The sequence below is a fragment of the Mesocricetus auratus genome, unplaced genomic scaffold (assembly GCF_017639785.1).
Source record: "Mesocricetus auratus isolate SY011 unplaced genomic scaffold, BCM_Maur_2.0 Super-Scaffold_15014, whole genome shotgun sequence".
NCBI lineage: Eukaryota > Metazoa > Chordata > Mammalia > Rodentia > Cricetidae > Mesocricetus > Mesocricetus auratus.
This window is the reverse complement of record NW_024429186.1, coordinates 17591102-17609919: the sequence shown is the minus strand read 5'-3', so window position 1 is coordinate 17609919 and position 18818 is coordinate 17591102. Positions and strand designations below refer to the sequence as shown.

The following is an 18818-nucleotide window of genomic DNA, read 5'->3' as shown; positions in this document are numbered from 1 at the left end:
TTGGTTTCCATGGTGACTATACATGTTTGCACAACCATCAGCAATAATTAAGTGTTCCTCTTTCCCCACATCCTCTTAACATGAGCTGGCATTTGTTTAATTGATGTTGGCCATTCTGACTAGTGCAACATAAAATTTTAAAGTAGTTTAATTTGCATTTCTTTGATGACTATGGGTGTTGAATATTTTTGAAAAGGTTTTCTCAGCCATTTGTGTTTCATCTTTCAGAATCTCAAATTAATCTTGATTTGCATTTCTCTGATGCCTAAGGATGTTGAACAATAATCTAGATACTAACCCTCTATCAGATGTGTAATTGGTTAAGATCTTTTTCCATTCTGTAGGCTGCTGTTTTGTTTGAATGTTGGTGTTCTTTGTCATACAAAAGCCTTTCAGCTTCATGAGGTTCCATTTATTAATTGTTGACCCTATTACCTGTTCTATTAGTGTTCTGTTCAAAGACTCTTTTCCTGTGCAAGTGAGTTAAATCATCTACCCTACTTTCTCTTCCATCAGATTCAGGGTATCTGGTCTTATGTTGAAGTCCGTGATCAATGTGAGTTGAGTTTTCTGCAGGTTAATAAACATGGATCTATTTTCATTCCTCTATGTGGAGTTTTCCAGTTTGACAAGATGCTATCTTTTCTCCACTGTGTATTTCTGGCTTCCAATTTTGTAAAAAATAGGAGTTCATAAGTCATAGAATTATGTCTGGGTCTTCAACTTGAATCCATTTATCAATGTGTCTGTTTTTATGCTAATAGCATGTTATAGTTCTGTAGTTCAACTTGAAATCTGGGATGCTGATACCTCCAGCAGTTCTTTTTTATTAAGGTAATAATCCCATTCCCTTTCTTCCTCTCTTTTCGCTCCCCGCTCCATCCCCTTATCCCACTTCCTATTTGCTCCCCAGAGTAGGTAAGGCCTCTAATGGGGAGTCATGAAATTCTGTCCCATTACCACATCGAGGCAGGACCAAAGGCCCCCACATCCGTGTCTAGGCTATCTCTCCATAGGAAATGCATTCCAAAAAGCCAGTTAATTCTTTAGGGATGGCTCCTGATCCCACTTCCAGGGGTCTCACAAACTTCACAAGCTACCCACTGTCACCTGCATTCAGGGGACCTAATTCAGTCCTGTTCAGGTTCCCCAGCTATTAGTCTGGAGTCACTGAGCTTCTACTCATTTGGATCAGCTGTTTCTGTGGCTTTCCCTATCATCGTCTTGACCCCTTTGTCCATATTATCACTCCTCCAATCTCTTTGACTAGACTATAGGATCTGGGTTCAGTGGTTAGTTGTGAATCTCTGCATCAGTTACTGGATGAAGGTATCAGGAGATCATGTATATTTCTCCTTCTGAGGCAGATCCATGCATGCCACTCTTAGGGTCCTCTTTAATACCTAGTTTCTCTGGGATTGTAGACTCTTGGATGGTTATCCTTTGCTTTCTGTCTAATATCCTTTTATGAGTGAGTATATACCATATTTGTCTTCTGGGTCTAGGTTATCTCACTCAGAATGTTTTTTTTCAGTTCTTTGCATTTGCCTGCAAACTTCAAGGAATCATTTTCTTTTACCACTGAGTAGTACTCCATTGTGTAAATGTACCACATTTTCTTCATCCAATCTTTAGATGAGGGGCATCTAGGTAATTTCCAGGTTTCTGACTATTATGCATAATGCTGCTATGAACATAGTTGAGCAAACATGTTCATCTTATGAGTGTGGTTCCTTTGGGTGTATACCTAAAAGTGGTATTGTTGGGTTTTGAGATAGATTGAACCCCAATTTACTGAGAAATCCCCATATTGATTTCCAAAGTGACTGTACAAGCTTGCATTTCCCCCAGCAATGGAGGAGGGTTCCCTCTTCTCTACATCCCCTCAAGCATAAGCTGTCATTGATGTTTTTGATCCTAGCCATCCCAACAAATGTAAGATGATATCTCAGAGAAGTTTTGATTTGTATTTCCTTGATGGCTAAGGTGGTTGAGCAATTCCTTAAATGTCTGTTAGCCACTTGAATTTCTTCTGTTGAGAATTCTCTGTTTAGTCCATGTTCTTTGCCTTATAGAAGCTTCTCATTTTAAAGAGGTCCCATTTATTCATTGTTGCTCTTAGTGTTTGTGCTTCTGTGGTTATATATAGAAAGTGGTCTCCTGTGCCAATGTGTACAAGTGTGTTTCCTACTTTCTCTTCTGTGAGGTTCAGTGTGGATGGATTTATGTTGAGGTCTTTGATCCATTTGGACTTCTGTTGTGTGCATGCTTATAGATATGGATCTATTTGCATTCTTCTACATGTCAACCTCTAGTTATTCCAGCACCATTTTCTAAAGATGCTTTTTAAAAAAACATTGTATAATTATAGCTTTATCATAAAAAATCAAGTGTTCATAGGTGTGTGGATTAATATCATAGTCTTCAATTTGATTCCATTGGTCCAGTTGTTTGTTTTCATGCCAATACCAAGCTGTTTTCATTACTGTAGCTCTATAATAGTGCTTGAAGTCAGGAATGGTGAAGCCTATAGACATTCCTTTATTTTACAGGATTGTTTTGGATATCCTGGGTTGTTTGTTTTTTCATATGAAGTTGAGTATTGTTCCTTTAAGGTCTGTGGAGAATTGTGTTGGGATTATGATGGGTATTGCATCGAACCTATAGATTGCTTTTGGTAAGGTTGAATTTTTGCTATGTTAATCCTACTGATCTAAGAGCATGAGAGATCTTTTCATTTTCTGATATCTTCTTTAGTTTCTCTCTTTAAAGATTTAAAGTTCCTTCATTTTTGATTTTTTCCCCTTCATTTTGTTATGTAGTGGATTACATTGACAGATTTTCTGCATCTCTGGGATGAAGATTACTTGATCATGCTGGATAATTTTTCTGATTTGTTTTTGGGTTCAATTTTTCAGTATTTTAATGAGTACCTTTTCATCAATGTTCATTAGTGATATTGATCTGTAATTCTCTCTCTTTGTTACATCCATGTGTGATTTAGGTATCAGGGTAACTATTGCCTCATAAAAAGAATTTGGCAATGTTCCTATTTATCAGTTGCGTGGCACAATTTAAGTAGTATTGGCATTATCTCTCCTTTGAAATTCTGGTAGAATTCTGTCCTAAATCTAACTGGCCCTGGACATTTTTGGTGGGGGGAGTGGTTGGAGACTTTTACTAGCAGCTTCTATCTTCTTGGGGATTATATGTCCATTTAAATTGTTTATCTTGATTTAATTTTGGTGTGTGGTACCTATAAAAAATTGTACATTTCTCTTAGAAATTTCCAGTTTTGTAGAGTACAAGTTTTTGAAGTGTAACCTAATGATTCTCTGGATTTCCTCAGTGTCTGTTGCTATGTCCCCCCTTTTGTTTCTGATTATGTTAATTCTGATAGTCTCTCTCTGCCTTTTGGTGTGTTTGGATAAGGGTTTGTCTATGTTGTTATTTTTCTCAAAGAACCAACTCTTAATTTCTTTGATTTTTTTGTATTGTTCTCTTTGTTTCTATTGTATTGATTTCAATCCTCACTTTGATTATTTTTAGCCATCTACTCCTTCTGGGTGAGTTTGATTCATTATGTTCTAGGGCTTTCAGGTGTGCTGTTAAGTTACTAGTGTGAGATTTCTCCAGATTCTTTACATAGGCACTTATTGCTATGGACACTCCTGTTAGCACTGTTTTCATAGTGTCCCATAAGTTTGGATATGCTGCGGATTCATTTCATTGGAATCTAGGAAGTATTTCTATTTCTTTCTCTATTTCTTCCTTGACCCATTGATAATTCAGATGAGAGTTGTTCAGTTTACATGAGTTTGAAGACTTTCTGAAATTTGTGTTGTTGTTGTATTATAATCTGAGGCCATAGTTATCCAATGGGTTTATTCAAGTTTTTAATACCTGTTGAGATTTTTTTGTGATCAAGTATGTGGTTGATTTTAGAAAAGGTACCATGAGATGCTGAGAAGAAAGTGTATTATTTTGTGTTTGGGTGAAATATTCTGTAGATGTCGTTTAAGTCCATTTGGTTCATAATATCTGTTGGTTCCTTTGTTTCTCTGTTAAGTTTATGTCTGGTAGAACTGCTCCTTGTTGAGAGTGTGTTGTTGAAGACTCCCACCATTGATTTGTGGGTTTGATGTGTGATCTAATATTTGGCAATATTTCCTTTACAAGTATGTGTGTCATTATATATGAGGCATAACTGTTCAGATGTGAGACTTCATCTTGATGTTTTTTTCCTTTGATGAATATGAAATGTCATCCATATTTTAATTTTAGTTTTAAGTCTAGTTTGTTAGCTATTGGGATAGCTATATCTGGCTTGTTTCCTAGGCCCATTTTTCACACTGAGGTAATGTCTGTCTTTAAAGTTGAGGTGTGTTTCTTGTACGCACCAAAAGAATGGATCCATTCTGCTAGCCTGTATCTTTTTATAGGTGGATTAATGACCAGTGATGGTTAATTTCCATTATTTTTTTGGTTTTGGTAATGGTGTGTGTGTGTGCGTGTGTGTGTGTGTGTGTTTCTGGTGTGTGATTATGTATAAAAATATGGAACTCTTCATGAAATTGTGTGTAATCCTTGCACAAGGGCCAAACTAGTTTTCTCTATAGCATTCAAATTTTAGTATATGTGCTGCTGAACCAAGAAGCATTTTCCAGGCTTGAACATTTTTATGTGTTTCCTCCATTGTTTGTTTGTGTTTTCCTGGATTTCTGTAAGGGATTTATTTATTTCCTCTTTGAGGCCCTGTATTATTTTCATACAGGTCATATTAAAGTCTTTTTCTTGTGCTTCAACTGTTAGAATATTCACAACCTCCTGAAGTAGCAGGTTGCTGGGCTCTAATGGAGACATATTGTCCTGGTTGTTATTGATTGTGGTTTGTTTTTATTTTTATTTTTAAATTTAAATTAGAAACAAGGTTGCTTCGCATGTCAATCCCAGGTCCCTCCCCCTTTTCCTCCCTTCCTCCCACGCCCTGCCACCAACCCCCCCAATACCCCATACTTTCCCCAGGGAGGGTAAGGACCTCTATGAGAGTGTCCACAGTCTGTCATTTCATTCAGGGCAGGGCCTAGACCCTTCCCAAGAGGTGAGATTGTGTCTCTCGTTGTGGAATGGGCACCCAAAGTCCATTTGTATGCCAGGGAAGAATGCTGATCTACTACCCAAAGCCCCATAGATTGCCTGGTGTCTACTCCTCCTGGGTGAGTTTGCTTCTTTGTGTTCTAGAGCTTTCAGCTACGCTGTTAAATCTCTAGTGTAACTATTCTCCAGTTTCTTCAAGTGGGCACTTATTGCTATGAACTTTCCTCGTAGCACTGCTTTCAAAGTGTCCCATAGGTTTGGGTATGTTGTGTCTTCATTCTTATTGAATTATAGGAAGACTTTAATTTCTTTAATTTCTATTATTTTCAGACAGGCCATATTAAGGTCTTTTCCTTGTGCTTCAACTGTTAGAATATTCACAGTCTCCTGTAGTAGTCGGGTTGCTGGTCTCTAATGGAGACATATTGTCCTGACTGTTATTGATTGTGTTTTTACACTCACATCATACCTTTTGTGACTGGAATGCTTATAACTCTAGGTGCTGATTTTTGCTTTTGTCTTTGTTGGGTGGGTGGTTTTTTCCTTGGGTTCTGTTTCGTCTCTGGATTCTAGCATAGTATAGAAATTTGCCTGGTAGAAAATTTTCTGTGAACCTCATAGTTGTGGCCACTGGGGGCAAGCTTTATTTGTTAGAATACAAACAAAATATCACCACAATGTGGGGTATTATGAAAATACCAATGAAATTTACAAAATTGTTAGGCCTTATTTTAAAATATATATTCTACTAAATTTGAAAATCTAAAAGAAACGTTTAAATTTGTGGATATGTGTGACCTACCGAAAGTAATCAAAGATGAGATAAATAATTTGAATATATATAACAAGCAGTAAGATTAAAAATGTCCAGCCCCTGTTAAACTGACTTGTTTGTTTTACTGCGCCTTCAAAGGAGTGGCATTAGTGCTTCCCAAACTATTCCATTAAACAGAAATGAAGAAATATTACCAAACTTAGCCTTGTTTTCTCTCACTTTTGAAAACAGGACCTTACACTATGTAGCTCTGACTGACATGGAACACATGAACTGTACCAGGCTAGCCTCAGACTCACAGAAATATGTCTTCCTCTGCTTCCCTAGTGCAGGGTTTAAAGACATGCTCCTCTATGCCAACCCTTCTCAATTCTTTTTGAAGCTAATATTACCCTGATAACAAAACAAAAACAAAACAAAAACACTAAATTATGTGATGAACTTAGGCCAAAAAAAGGTCAAAGAAGCACTTGCAAACTAAACGTAAGAACTCATCTGCCGGGCGGTGGTGGCGCATGCCTTTAATCCCAGTACTCAGGAGTCAGAAACTGGCGGATCTCTGTGAGTTCGAGGCCAGCTTGGTCTACAGAGTGACTTCCAGGAAAGCCTCCAAAACAACACAATGAAACCCTGTCTCGAAAAAAAACCAAAAACTAAACCAAACCAAACCAAACCAAAACAAACAACAACAACAACAAAAAACTCATCAAAAACATTACTCACCATTATCAAGCTGGTTTTACTCCAGAGATTCTGGATTGGTTCAATATGTAAACCTATAAATTTTATAAATCACATAAATGGACTCTAGTTTAGAAATTACATGGTCATCAGACACAAAAGGTTCTTTGGCAAAGTCCGACATCCCTTCATGTTTAAAGTTTTAAAAATCTCAGAATACAAGGACCATAGGAACACATATCAGTATAATAATATAACAAACCTTCAGGCAACGTGTTAAGGAAAATCAAAAATCCCATTCACAGTAGCCTTGATAGGTGAAATACATTGTAATAAATATAACAAAGGATGGGAAGGATCTCTACAATGAAAACTTTAAAACACCAAAGAATTAAGTTGAGAAAAACACTAGAGAATGGAAAGACTCCTAATGCTCCTGAATTGGAAGAATCACTGTTGTAAAACAGGCTGCCCTATCAAAAGCAATCTACAGGTTCCATACAAGCACAGTCAAAGTTCTGTAGTGGCATCTTGCCTGTGAACCTGTAATGGTGGACACACCTCTTTGGGCATGGTTTCAGGTGGATGGAAGCAAAAAAAGGGTAGGGTGAGGCATAGTCTCTTTCACATGCTCTTTGTCTTGGGGCAGCAGATCCGATAGGAAGGACAGAGAAGCACACCCACGATTCTTTATTATTATTTGTGTAAGTGTTCCCTAATAAACACCCCTTATCATTTATCTTGGGTCTAATGAAATCATTACACCCTTGCCTTCAAACTCCAGTTCTGTTCATCACAGAAAGAGACAAAACAATTTAAAATCCTTGCAGAAGCACAAGAGATCCTGGACAAACAGTAATCTAAGTTGACAGTTTCGGGAAGAGACAACACTATCAGGAAGACTAAACCACCTTTCTTCCACATCCCTTGACTAGACAACCCCTTTGCTCTGTTCTACTGCCCACTTTGGTGAAGATGTTCTGTAATGAAGAGGACCTACAAAAGACTTTTCAAGGGTGTAACAGAAAGTAGCATGTATTTTACTAACTTACAAGTCTCAGAGCCCTACTCTCATCCTTAATTTAAACAACAAAATTTACAGGTATAATACGAAGTTTCTTCTACTTATACTATATCAGTATCAAAAGAGTTCCATTTGTTTCCTAACAGGATTGACAAGATACACTCTGAGTGGAAAATGTAGTGATAAAGTTTACATAATATACTATGATCAGTTGGGATTCCTACACAAACTGACTCCAGAACGCTTTGACACTGGCTCATCACCTTCAGGCACTCGTGCTTCTCATCTGATTTTTGGAAAGGTCAGTAACATGATGCACTGAAACTGTTTGCCTTGTTTTGAGAACAGATGCCACATTCAATGTTCAGGACAATGAATGAGAAAATGTTTTCCTCAATGCAAACCCTTTTAAGGTTTTTAAATTGTGTGTGTGTGTGTGTGTGTGTGTGTGTGTGTGTGTGTGTGTGTGTACATATATAAAGGCAGGTTTTTGTGGATGCTATAGGTGCTGGGTTTTACCCTAAAGCTGGAGTTACTGGCAGTTGTGAGCCACTTGGCAGGGTCCCTGAAAACCAAATGCAGGTCCATTACCAGAGCAAGTGTGTGTTCTTAACAGCTGAGCCATATCCAGACCTATCCGGACCAACACTCTTTGCCAAAGGAAAACTTTGTATACAACATGAACAGCTCCAAAAATCTTCTCCAAGCCCCATGGGTATCCTCATACAAGGTTTCACATCAGAACAAGTCTAAAACAGATCTGTGAGAAGTAACTTAGCTCCTGGTGGATTTTATATTCTACCTTCAAAGAAACATCACCCTTTACAATTGCCACAAACAACATAAAATACCTTAGGGGTAACGCTAACCAAACAAGTGAAAGACTTGCATCGCAAGAACTTTGAGTCTTTAAAGAAAGAAATTAAAGAGGACACCAGAAAATAGAAAGATCTTCCATGTTCTTGGATAGGTAGGATCAATGTAGTAAAATTGGCAATCCTGCCAAAAGCAATCTACAGATTCAATGCAATCCCCATTAAAATACCAGCACAATTCTTCACAGACCTTGAAAGAACAATAATCAACTTTATATAGAAAAACAAAAGACCCAGGATAGACAAAACAACCCTATTCAACAAAGCCATATCTGGAGGCATCACCATCCCTGATTTCAAGCTTTATTATAGAGCTGTAGTCCTACTAACAGCTTTTTTAAAGCTGTGAGCTTTGTATAATTTTTTTAAATTTTATTTTATCTTTTTTAAAATTTTAAATAGCTTGTTTTACATGTCAATCCCAGTTCCCTCTCCCTCCCCTCCTCCCACACTCCCCTTCCCCCCCACCCTTCCACCCTATTGCGAAATCCTTCCACATAGGGGACATCAGAGTCTGTCATTTTACTCTGGGTAGGGTCCAGGCACTCCCCTAAGAGTCCAGGCTGAGAGAGCATCCCTCTTTGTGCTATAGGCACACGAAGACTGTTTGTATATCAGGGATAGACACTGATCCACAGCTCAGGGCCCCATAGGTTGCCCAGACCTTCTCGCTGACACTCACATTTGGGGGGTCCAGATCAGTCCCATTCTGGCCTCCCCACTGTCAGTCTGGGGTCCAAGAGCTCTCCCCTGTTCAGATCAGCTGTCTCTGCTGGTTTTGCCAGCCCATTCTTTGCCAATTTGCTCATCACTCCTCTCTCTCTGTCACTGGGTTCCTTGGGTTCAGTTCAGTGATTAATTGTGTGTTTGCCTCTGCTTCCATCAGTCACAGGATGAAGGCTCCCGGATGGTTATAGACATCAAGTTCATTATCAGGAATGGGCATTCGAGGTGGTCTCTCCACTATTGCTTAGCTTGCCAATTGGTGTTATCCCTTTAGATCACTCGAGGTCGCTCTGGTGCCTGATCTGTATTCGATCCTATGATTCCCTCTTCTCCCTATTCTACCCCCACCCCCTCAACTTCCTGTTCCCCCATGACCAGCTTTTTATTGGCACAGAAATAGACAGGTAAACCAATGGAATCGAATTGAGCACCCTGATATTAACCCATGCATGTATGCACATCTGATCTAAAGCTAAAACTATACAATGGAAAAAAGAAATCATCTTCAACAAATGGTGCTGGCATAACTGGATGCTGGCATGTAGAAGAATGCAGATAGATCCATGTCTATCACCATGCACAAAACTTAAGTCCAAATGGATCAAAGACCTCCACATAAATCCAGCCACACTGAATCTCTTAGAAGAGAAAGTGGGTGGTAACCTTGAATGAATTGGTACAGGAGACTGCTTCCTGAACATAACACCAGTAGCACAGAAACTGAGGTCAACAATTAATACATGGGACCTCCTGAAACTCAGAAGCTTCTGTAAGGCAATGGACACAGTCAGCAAGACAAAAAGGCAGCCCACAGAATGGGAAAAGATATTCACTAACCCCACATCTGACAGAAGGCTGATTTCTAAAATTTACAAAGAACTCAAGAAGCAAGTCTCCAAAACACCAAAGGAAACAATCAAAAAGGGTTACAGAACTAAATAGAGAATTCTCAATAGAGGAGACTAAAATGGCTAAGAGAAACTTGGGAAAGTGCTCAACATTCCTAGCTATCAAGGAAATGCAAATCAAAACTGTGAGATACCATCTTACTCATGTTAGAATGGCTAAAATCAAAAACACCACTGACAATTTATGCTGGAGGGGATGTGGAGAAAGGGGTGTAACATATAGTTTTCCCCTCCAACTGCCTGGGCCCTGCTGCAGTTTCAACCCCCAAATAATACAAAAGATACTATATTAATTATGAAGCTGTTGGCCATTTGCTTGGTTTCTTACTGGCTAGCTCTGACTATTTAACCTATAATTGCTAATCTAAATATTTCCATGTCTCTCACCGGAGGAAGGTCCGGGAATGTTACTTCTCCCATGTCCTACATGGTGACTCCATGTCTCTCTTCCCGAGAATCCTCCTCAACTTCTAGTCCCACCTATCTTGCTTCCCTATTGGTCAATGGTGCTTTATTCAACAACCAATAAGATAAGCACATACACAGAAAGACTTCCCCCACCAGGTGGAAGTGCCAACTTGTACAGCCACTTTGGAAATCAGTATGGAGATTCCTCAGGAAAATGGGAATCAGCCTACCACAAGACCCAGCAATTCCACTCCTAGGCATATATCCAAAAGATGTACCTTCATACAACAAGGACATCTGTTCCACTATGTTCATAGCAGCATTATTTGTAATAGCCAGAACCTGGAAGCAACCTAGATGCCCTTCAATTGAAGAATGGATAGAGAAAATGCAGTACATTTACACAATGGAGTTCTATTCAGTAGAAAAAATAACAATCTAGGAATCTTGAAATTTGCAGACAAATGGATGGCACTAGAAGAAACCATCCTGAGTGATGTAACCCAGTCACAAAAAGGCAAGCATTGTGTGTACTCACTCATATATGAATTTTAGACATGGACCAGGGGAGTGCCAGCCTACAATCCCATGGCCAGAGAGTCTAGGAATCAGAACCTTCATCCAATGACTGATGGAAGCAGAGGCAGGCAGCCACAGCTAAACCTTGAGCTGAACTCAAGGAACCTAGTGACAGAGAGGGAGGACTGATGAGCATAGGGGTCAAGACTAGGCCCGTTTAACCCACAAAAATAGCTGACCTGAACAAGGGGGAGCTCTTGAACCCCAGACTGCTGGCTGGGAATCCAGTATGGGACTGATCCAGACCCCTGAATGTGCATATCAGTGAGGAGGCCTAGGCAAACTATGGGATCTTGGGTAGTAGATCAGTATTTATCCCTGGAATACAAATGGACTTTGGTGCCCATCCCACAATGAGAGATGCTCTCTCAGCCCGGAGTCTTGGGAGAGGGCCTAGGCCCTGCCCTGAATCAAATGACAGACTCTTGAGATTCCCCCATGGAGGGCCTCACCCTCCCTGGGGAAAGGAGTGGGTACTGATGGAGGGGGAGAATAGAGGGGTTGGAGTGAGGGCGTGGGAGGAGAGGAGGGAGAGGGAGAGGGACCTGGGATTGACATATGAAGCAACCTTAATTCTAATTTAAATTTAGAAATAAAAAGACTTAAAAACAACAAAGAAAATCTTGTCCTTAATGATATATAATTTTTTAATTTTATTTTCCAGTTTAAATTTAGATAAGAAACGAGGTTGCTTCACAAGTCAGTTCCAGGTCCCTCTCCCATTCCCTCCCCTCCTCCCGTGCCCTCCCCCAACCCCCCCTGTTATCCTCTCATTCCCCCAGGGAGGGTGAGGCCCTCCATGGGGGTGTCCATAGTCTGTCATTTCGTATAGGGCAGGGCCTAGACCCTTCCCCAAGAGTTCAGGGTGAGAGTGCACCTCACATTGTTCTATGGGAGTCCAAAGTCCGTGTGTATACTTGGGATGGGTACTGATCTGCTGCCCAAGGCTCAATAGATTCCCTAGGCCTCCTCACTGACACCCAGATTCAGGGGGTCTTGATCAGTCCCATGCTGGATTCCCAGGCTGATGCCTGGGATTCAAGAGTTAACCTTTGTCTGGTCAGCTGTTTCTGGGGGTTAACTTGCCTTTTACTTTCCATATTAAATTTTCCTGCTCCTTAGTTTATTCCTTATTATTGCTAACATAGAGCACAATTTTTCTGTCCTCCACAGATGATCATAGATGCATAATTTAATATTTATAATGTATAATGTGGTATTTCTGAAGATCAGAATTTGGTATTCAGAAATCACACGGTGACTAAACCATCCATAATTACAGCTCCAGATTATCCAATATAGGTTTATTACCTCTAAAAGCAGTAAGTACACATATGTGGCACATGTATGCAAGCTGTGTTGGCTGGGTTTTGTCAACTTGACACAAACAGATACATCTGGGAAGAATCATGTCTTTTGATGACTTGCTTACATCAGACTGGCTTGGAGCCAAGTCTCTGAGGCATTTTCTTGATTGCTGATTAATGTGGGCAGTCACAGCAAGAAGCATTCTTACATGGCTTCTGCTTCATTTCCTAGGTTCCTGACATAATTTTCCTTCCTGGTGGACTAAAGCTACAATCTGAAATAAGCCATTTCCTCCCCTAGTTACTTATGGTCAGCACTAGAGAGTAAACTAGCACAGAAGGAAGGCATTTATACACTTATTATTTGAATAAATATATTAAATTATATATTCGTTAAAAGATCAATCTGTATACCAGGCCACTGCTACAGGTGGAGAGGAAGATGCTTTTGTATCCTCTTTCTGAGACATGCACTCGAAGTAAAGAGAGGAATTCCATGAGGGGAGATGCCAGCATGTTCTCTGAGCTGGAGTCTGGATTCTGCAAATGTACAAAGTAGATGACGTGAGCAGTCTGATAGACTGTCAAAAAGCAGCCATGTCAGAATTTCGCTAATGTCACAGTTTTGCAGAAAGTGGTCTAGTTCCCTTTAGTGAATGTTGAAATTATTAAGATGGAGAAACTATAGGGATTCTTATACTCAGGACAAATTTGAAGAACTCTGACTCAACAACTTTATTTCGTTCTCTCTAAAAATGACACATGCATCCTCTCTGAAAACAAAGCCATCAGTATCTCTTACTTGCTTCGGGCATGGCTGTGAACTCTTCATCTTATAACAACTATCTGTCCTCATTTCCTTAGGAGGGAAGGAAGGCACACAGAGAGTAAATAAATACCCAAATTATATTGGGGGATTAGAATCATGTTTTTCACTGAGGCAATTAATTTAGTATTGTCTCTTTAGCCACCCTGTTTCCCTATCTCTTTCATTCTTGGTGAGTACCCAAAATTCAAACACTGGGAGGAAAACGTGACAGAAAATATTTGTTGGAGGTAGTACTTGATGGATAAAACCCAGTGCCCACAACCTCCAACACACACACACACACACACACACACACACACACACACGCACACACGCACAGGCAAGCACATACTAAGACACATGATCAACTCCAACAACCATTTGAAAGCTACTATTTAGCTCTATTTTCCCACACTAAAAGGTTCCAGAACTGATCAGCTCATGATGAAAGAATTAAATGTCAGAAACCTATGAAAACATTTCTTAAGTTCAAGCAAAGGGATATTCCAGCAGAGACCAGAACCATGAGGCTCAAGGCACAGACCATGAGACTCAGAGCAATATAGCTTGAAGGCCCTTAGTGGTCCTTGCTCAGTATCATTCCTAGTAAGAATCCAGTTATGACAATATCTGTTGTATTTAGGGTGGGGTCACCATAGATAACGCAACTCCAAAATCTGCACCTCCAAACTCATCACATACACTACCTACACCACCTTGGCCTCCTACAAAGGGCACAGGACGCTCAAACTGGCTCTTATTTATCAGACTTCCTTTTCCTCCACTGTAGAAAACTGAGTTCTCTCTCTCTCTCTCTCTCTCTCTCTCTCTCTCTCTCTCTCTCTCTCTCTCTCTCTCACACACACACACACAGACACTCAAAGATATCAAAGAGTATATAGGCATATTATTTCAATCAATAAGTAAAGCAGTATCATTTTGATATGGAGGGGAAACACGCTATTTGTATTGCATTATAATTACAACATCAGACATTCAACATATAATATTTCTTTTTCTCCAATTTCAGCCTCCTGATTTGGGATTTAATACTGCATTAGCTCCACAGTATATCTCTCCCAGTGAGATGCTTTTCTTTGCATATGTTCCTCTGAATGAGCCTGCACACAATATATACAACAAGATATTTAAAAATATGCACCTTGGGAAAGTGATAAACCACAGGTAATTGACTATTTGCTCACACTTATTTAGAATACATGCTGACCTTCAGAGTCAAAATTTTAACTGACTTTTTTGAAGATTTGTTTGTTTAATAAGTTTTTAATGTCTTTCATGACTAAATACCTATTTGAGACAGATTGTCACTGTATAGTATTTGCTGGCCTAGAAATTTCTATGTTGACCAGGCTAATATGAACTCCCTGATATATCCCTGCCTCTGCCTGTTACTGGATTTCTCTGGCTTTTGATTATCTATGTGACTATTATATTGAGTTCCTCAGGTTTTCTTAAGGGAGAAAAAAGTCTCTTAACAGAGGTTATATCTTAAAGCAACCAAATTCTGCTTTATGTCTGCAATTAGTTTGTGGGTGGAATTTATTTATCTTTCTCAAGTGCCTTAATAATTAATTTTCTTTTGTTTTGAAATATTTATTCTCTCTCTCTCTCTCTCTCTCTCTCTCTCTCTCTCTCTCTCTCTCTCTCTCTCTCTGTGTGTGTGTGTGTGTGTGTGCCACTTGTGGGATCAGAGGACAACCCACAGGGATTCATCTACTGTGCCATCTTGTTGGAGGCTAATTTTGCTTAATTAGTTACTTAGAAATTTAGGAAAAGGAAATGTTGCTTATATTATACTTCCCTCTTCTGTAAAGTGTATTGGCCTGTGCACTGCAGAGAACTGTCTTTGTTTTCTTACACACTCACAGCTTTCTCGTCTTAGGGAAGAAGGGCAGCGGGAGGATGAAGGCAGAGACTGAGAGGGAGATAGTTATCCTCAGATAGCACCAATTGACTGTTGGAAGCCTGTGTGCAAGTTTCTGATACCCAGTCTTCTGTGGATTAGGGGTTTTGCCTTCCATGAAACAAAGTTCAGAAACTCAAGTGATGTAGTAGCCTGTTTCTTCTTGTACTCGGATTCTTCTCATGTTGCCTGTGCTGTCAGCGTCTCTAGTCACTGTCTTGCCCCAGTCTTTGTCATAAATCTTCAAAGGGAAGCCATGGGGCTTTCACTGAGTATCAGGCCCTTTGCTCAAGTGCTCCAGCATTTCCAGACTCACATGTTCGCCTATGGCACATGTAACAGTTTAGGCTCATGCTTACTTTCTTGTGTCCCGGTCAATACTGTTTCCTTTCCCCATGGTCTGCTTCCATGGTGGAAATGATCCTAGTGTTTGGTGTTTCCTTAAAGCTGATAATCCTGCTGTATTTCTGCTTAGTTCCGGCTTAGTTCATTTTCTATTTCTACTAAAGAACACTTGAAACTGGGTGATGTATAGAGAAAAGAGCTTTGTTTGGGTTTTTTATTCCAGCTTCTAGAATATCCAAGCTAAGACTTCCAACTGTGGTCAGGGCAGCGACCTTACTTGATGGTGTAAGATAGATAGAAGGACAACTGGATGTACTCCCATGATGCAAACATTTCACGTATTACTCATTGTTCTCTAGAGGAACCAGCTTATAGAATGTGTGTGTGGGGGGTTAGAATGGCAAACTTGCTGTGGTGGAGCTAGTCCAACAGTCTACCAGTGGAAGATTCAATAATCCAGTCGTTGTTTCAGCCCACAGGGCTGGGTGTCTCAACTAGTCTTCAGTATATTGCAGAATCCCAAAAATGTAGGCTCTAATGCCAGAAAGGAATGGACTTGCCAGTGAGAGCAAGAGCAAGCAGGCAAAAAGCAAAAGATGTTTTTCTTCCATGTTCTTTCTAAAGGCTGCAACCAGAAGGTTTGGCCCTGATTGAAGGTGTATCTTCGCACCTCCAAAGATCCAGATTTTAAAGTGAGTCTGCTCACTTCAAATTATTTAATTAAGAAAAAAAATCCCTCACTGGTGTACTCAGCCACTTGGGTTTTAGTTGATCACAAATGTAGTCAACTGACAACCAAGAACAGACCTTACCTCTCCACTGGCCTCCACTGTGTGGAGGAAGAAACCCTCAGCATGAGTCTTGGTGGGAACAAATCATAGTCCAATTATGTCTGCCTAATAGCCATAAGGAAAGAGATGAGTTGATACTTTCTTTTCTTGTAATTGAAACAAAAGCCAAAGTTTCATTTCCCTTTGTATCATAATCATGTATTTGCTAAATTCTTGTAATAATTTTGGTGCTTGTCTACATATTCCTTTAGATGTTCCTAGTAGGCATAGATACACTTGAAGTAAATAATCATATCACTTACATGCAATTTCTGTTTATTTCTTAACATTTTTTAGCACATTAAGCTTTTTCCTATTACAGTGTTCAGGCCTAATAATAAATATCTTAAGTAGAAGATATCTGGTTTCATTGTTGCTCCTGATTTTTAAAATAACTGTTTAAACACTTCACCCAATGTGATCTTGTAACATGAAAAATAAAAGCCCAGAAAAAGATATTGGGATTCAAGCTGAAAGATCAGAGAAGCAAAGCAGCCAATCCAGTAGCTCTTACCTCTACTCAGGCTGAAGCAATCCTGCCCTCAAGGTGGCTGGAGACAAATTGTCCCAACATGATTCCAGACCAAAATGCTCCAGACTGAATATCTGCTCTTACCTTATATATCTCAAATGCTGGAATTAAAGACATGCGATTCCAAGTACTGAGATCACCTTTGTGTGAGCTGATTCTCTTTTATACTGGATCAATTTCATGTAGCCTAGTGCGGCATTGAACTAACAGAGATCCATCTACTGCAACTGATAACCTACTCAGACATATCTTTACACAGTGTTCATAATTTGTGGCAGGATTTACCGTTTTTTGAGAGAGGAAATTGCTGTGTATTCCAAAACTGACCTCAAACCTTTAATCTTCCTGCTTCAGCCTCCTGAGCGCCGAAGTAACAGACATGTACCCCATGGCCACCTCAGGCTTCACTCTTGATGCCCATTCTGGGTTTTGGAACAAATGTATGATGGCATTATAGGACATATATAATAGTCTTGGTGTACTAAAATTCCACTCTGTCTAATCTAGTAACCCTAGCCTCCACAGCAACAGGCAACTTTTGTTGTTGTTGTTGTTGTTGTTGCTGTCTCCTTAGTTTTACCTTTTCTAGAATGCCACACAACTGGAGTTATACTCAGCCTTTTGAGATTTGACTTTACCTCTTTAAATGTGCCTATAATATTCCTATTACCCTGCTTAAACAAGACCTGAACAATTATTACACCACTAGACATGCTAACATAGAAGGAGGAAATTTGATAGGGCCCCATCAATAAATAAAGAACTAGAGTCAACTAAGGTGTTCTGAGAGCTGGAAAAATAGTCTTCCTAGGGCATGAACCCCTTAATTGTTTATTTAACAACAAGTTGTCAGCTCTGTAATCATATACATAGTAAATGGACTAAGCAGATTTGTGTACATATATAATATACATATTATACACATACACACACACACACACACACACATATATATATATATATATATATAACAACAAGAGAAAAACAGGTAATGAATTTGAAAGGGTGCAATATGAGGGAGGATCTGACATGGAGAATTTGGAGGAAGGGAAAGAAGGTGGGGAGAGATTTAATTATATTTTAATTTCAAGAATTTAAGATACCTATTATCTTCTAATTGCTTGATAATTATTTAATGATGAGTATTAATCCACTGTCTGTTTGAAACAGTTTATATAAATATTCACCCATTGTTTTAAATTATTTTATTTTATGCATGGGTGTTTTGGCTACACAGGCACCTAACTGTGCACTATGTGTATCCCAGTGCCCATGGTGCCCAGAAGAGGGCATTGGATCTCCAGGAACTGGAGTTACAATGGTTGTGAGCTGCCTTGTGGGTGCTGGGAATCAGAGCAGGTCCTCTGTAAGAACCACCAGTGCTCTTAAACACTAAGCATCTCCTCAGTTCCAACCTATTCACCAACTGAAAGACTTCCCAGCCCCTCCCCAAGAACAGAACGCTGGTAGTATCCACATACAGCCTGTGGTGTAGATATGCCCTTTCACTTCACTTGGGTAAATACATAGGAATATTGCATATGTTAAGAATATGATTGAGATTAAAAGAAACTGCCTAATTCCCCATACCTTTCTCCATTTTCACTAGGAATAAATTAGAATTTCTTTCCTACATCCTTACCAACATTTGGCATTGTTAGTGTTTAGATTTTGTTATTCTAATTTCCAGTTCCCTGATGATGTAAGATGTGCTTCTCTTTCTGTGCTGTCTTGCTCCTTGCAATCTCTCTCTGGTCTCTGTCTCTCTCTTTCTCCTTCTCTCTCCCCCCTCTCTCTGTGTCTTCACCCATCTCCACAGTGCTGGGATTATTAGACCTCTTTATTTTACCTACTCTCTTTGTTCCCTCTTTCTTTTCTTCTCCCTCTCTACTCTCCTTTCATGGCCCAGTTCAGTTTGGGCCCTTCCATATGACTCTGATTATTCTCTCCCTCTTATCTACAATATATCTCCTTCATCATGCCTAGTGGCAGTCATATC

The 18818-nt window shown here is 39.6% G+C and overlaps 1 protein-coding gene and 1 non-coding gene across 2 annotated transcripts in view; one reads left to right on the top strand and one right to left on the bottom strand.

Annotated features, from left to right (window-relative positions):
- LOC101840898 (cation channel sperm-associated protein subunit beta) overlaps nucleotides 1-18818 on the top strand; it is a 177062-nt gene that overhangs the window by 106382 nt on the left and 51862 nt on the right. Inside the window, exons 16-17 of the mRNA XM_040742620.1 lie at nucleotides 7724-7878; nucleotides 14219-14373. Coding sequence (XP_040598554.1) covers nucleotides 7724-7878; nucleotides 14219-14373 — 310 coding nt within the window. The remainder of the gene's footprint in view (nucleotides 1-7723; nucleotides 7879-14218; nucleotides 14374-18818) is intronic.
- Nucleotides 4551-4660, bottom strand: LOC121139547. Its single transcript, XR_005876463.1, has one exon. It is a non-coding gene; the product is annotated as a U6 spliceosomal RNA (small nuclear RNA).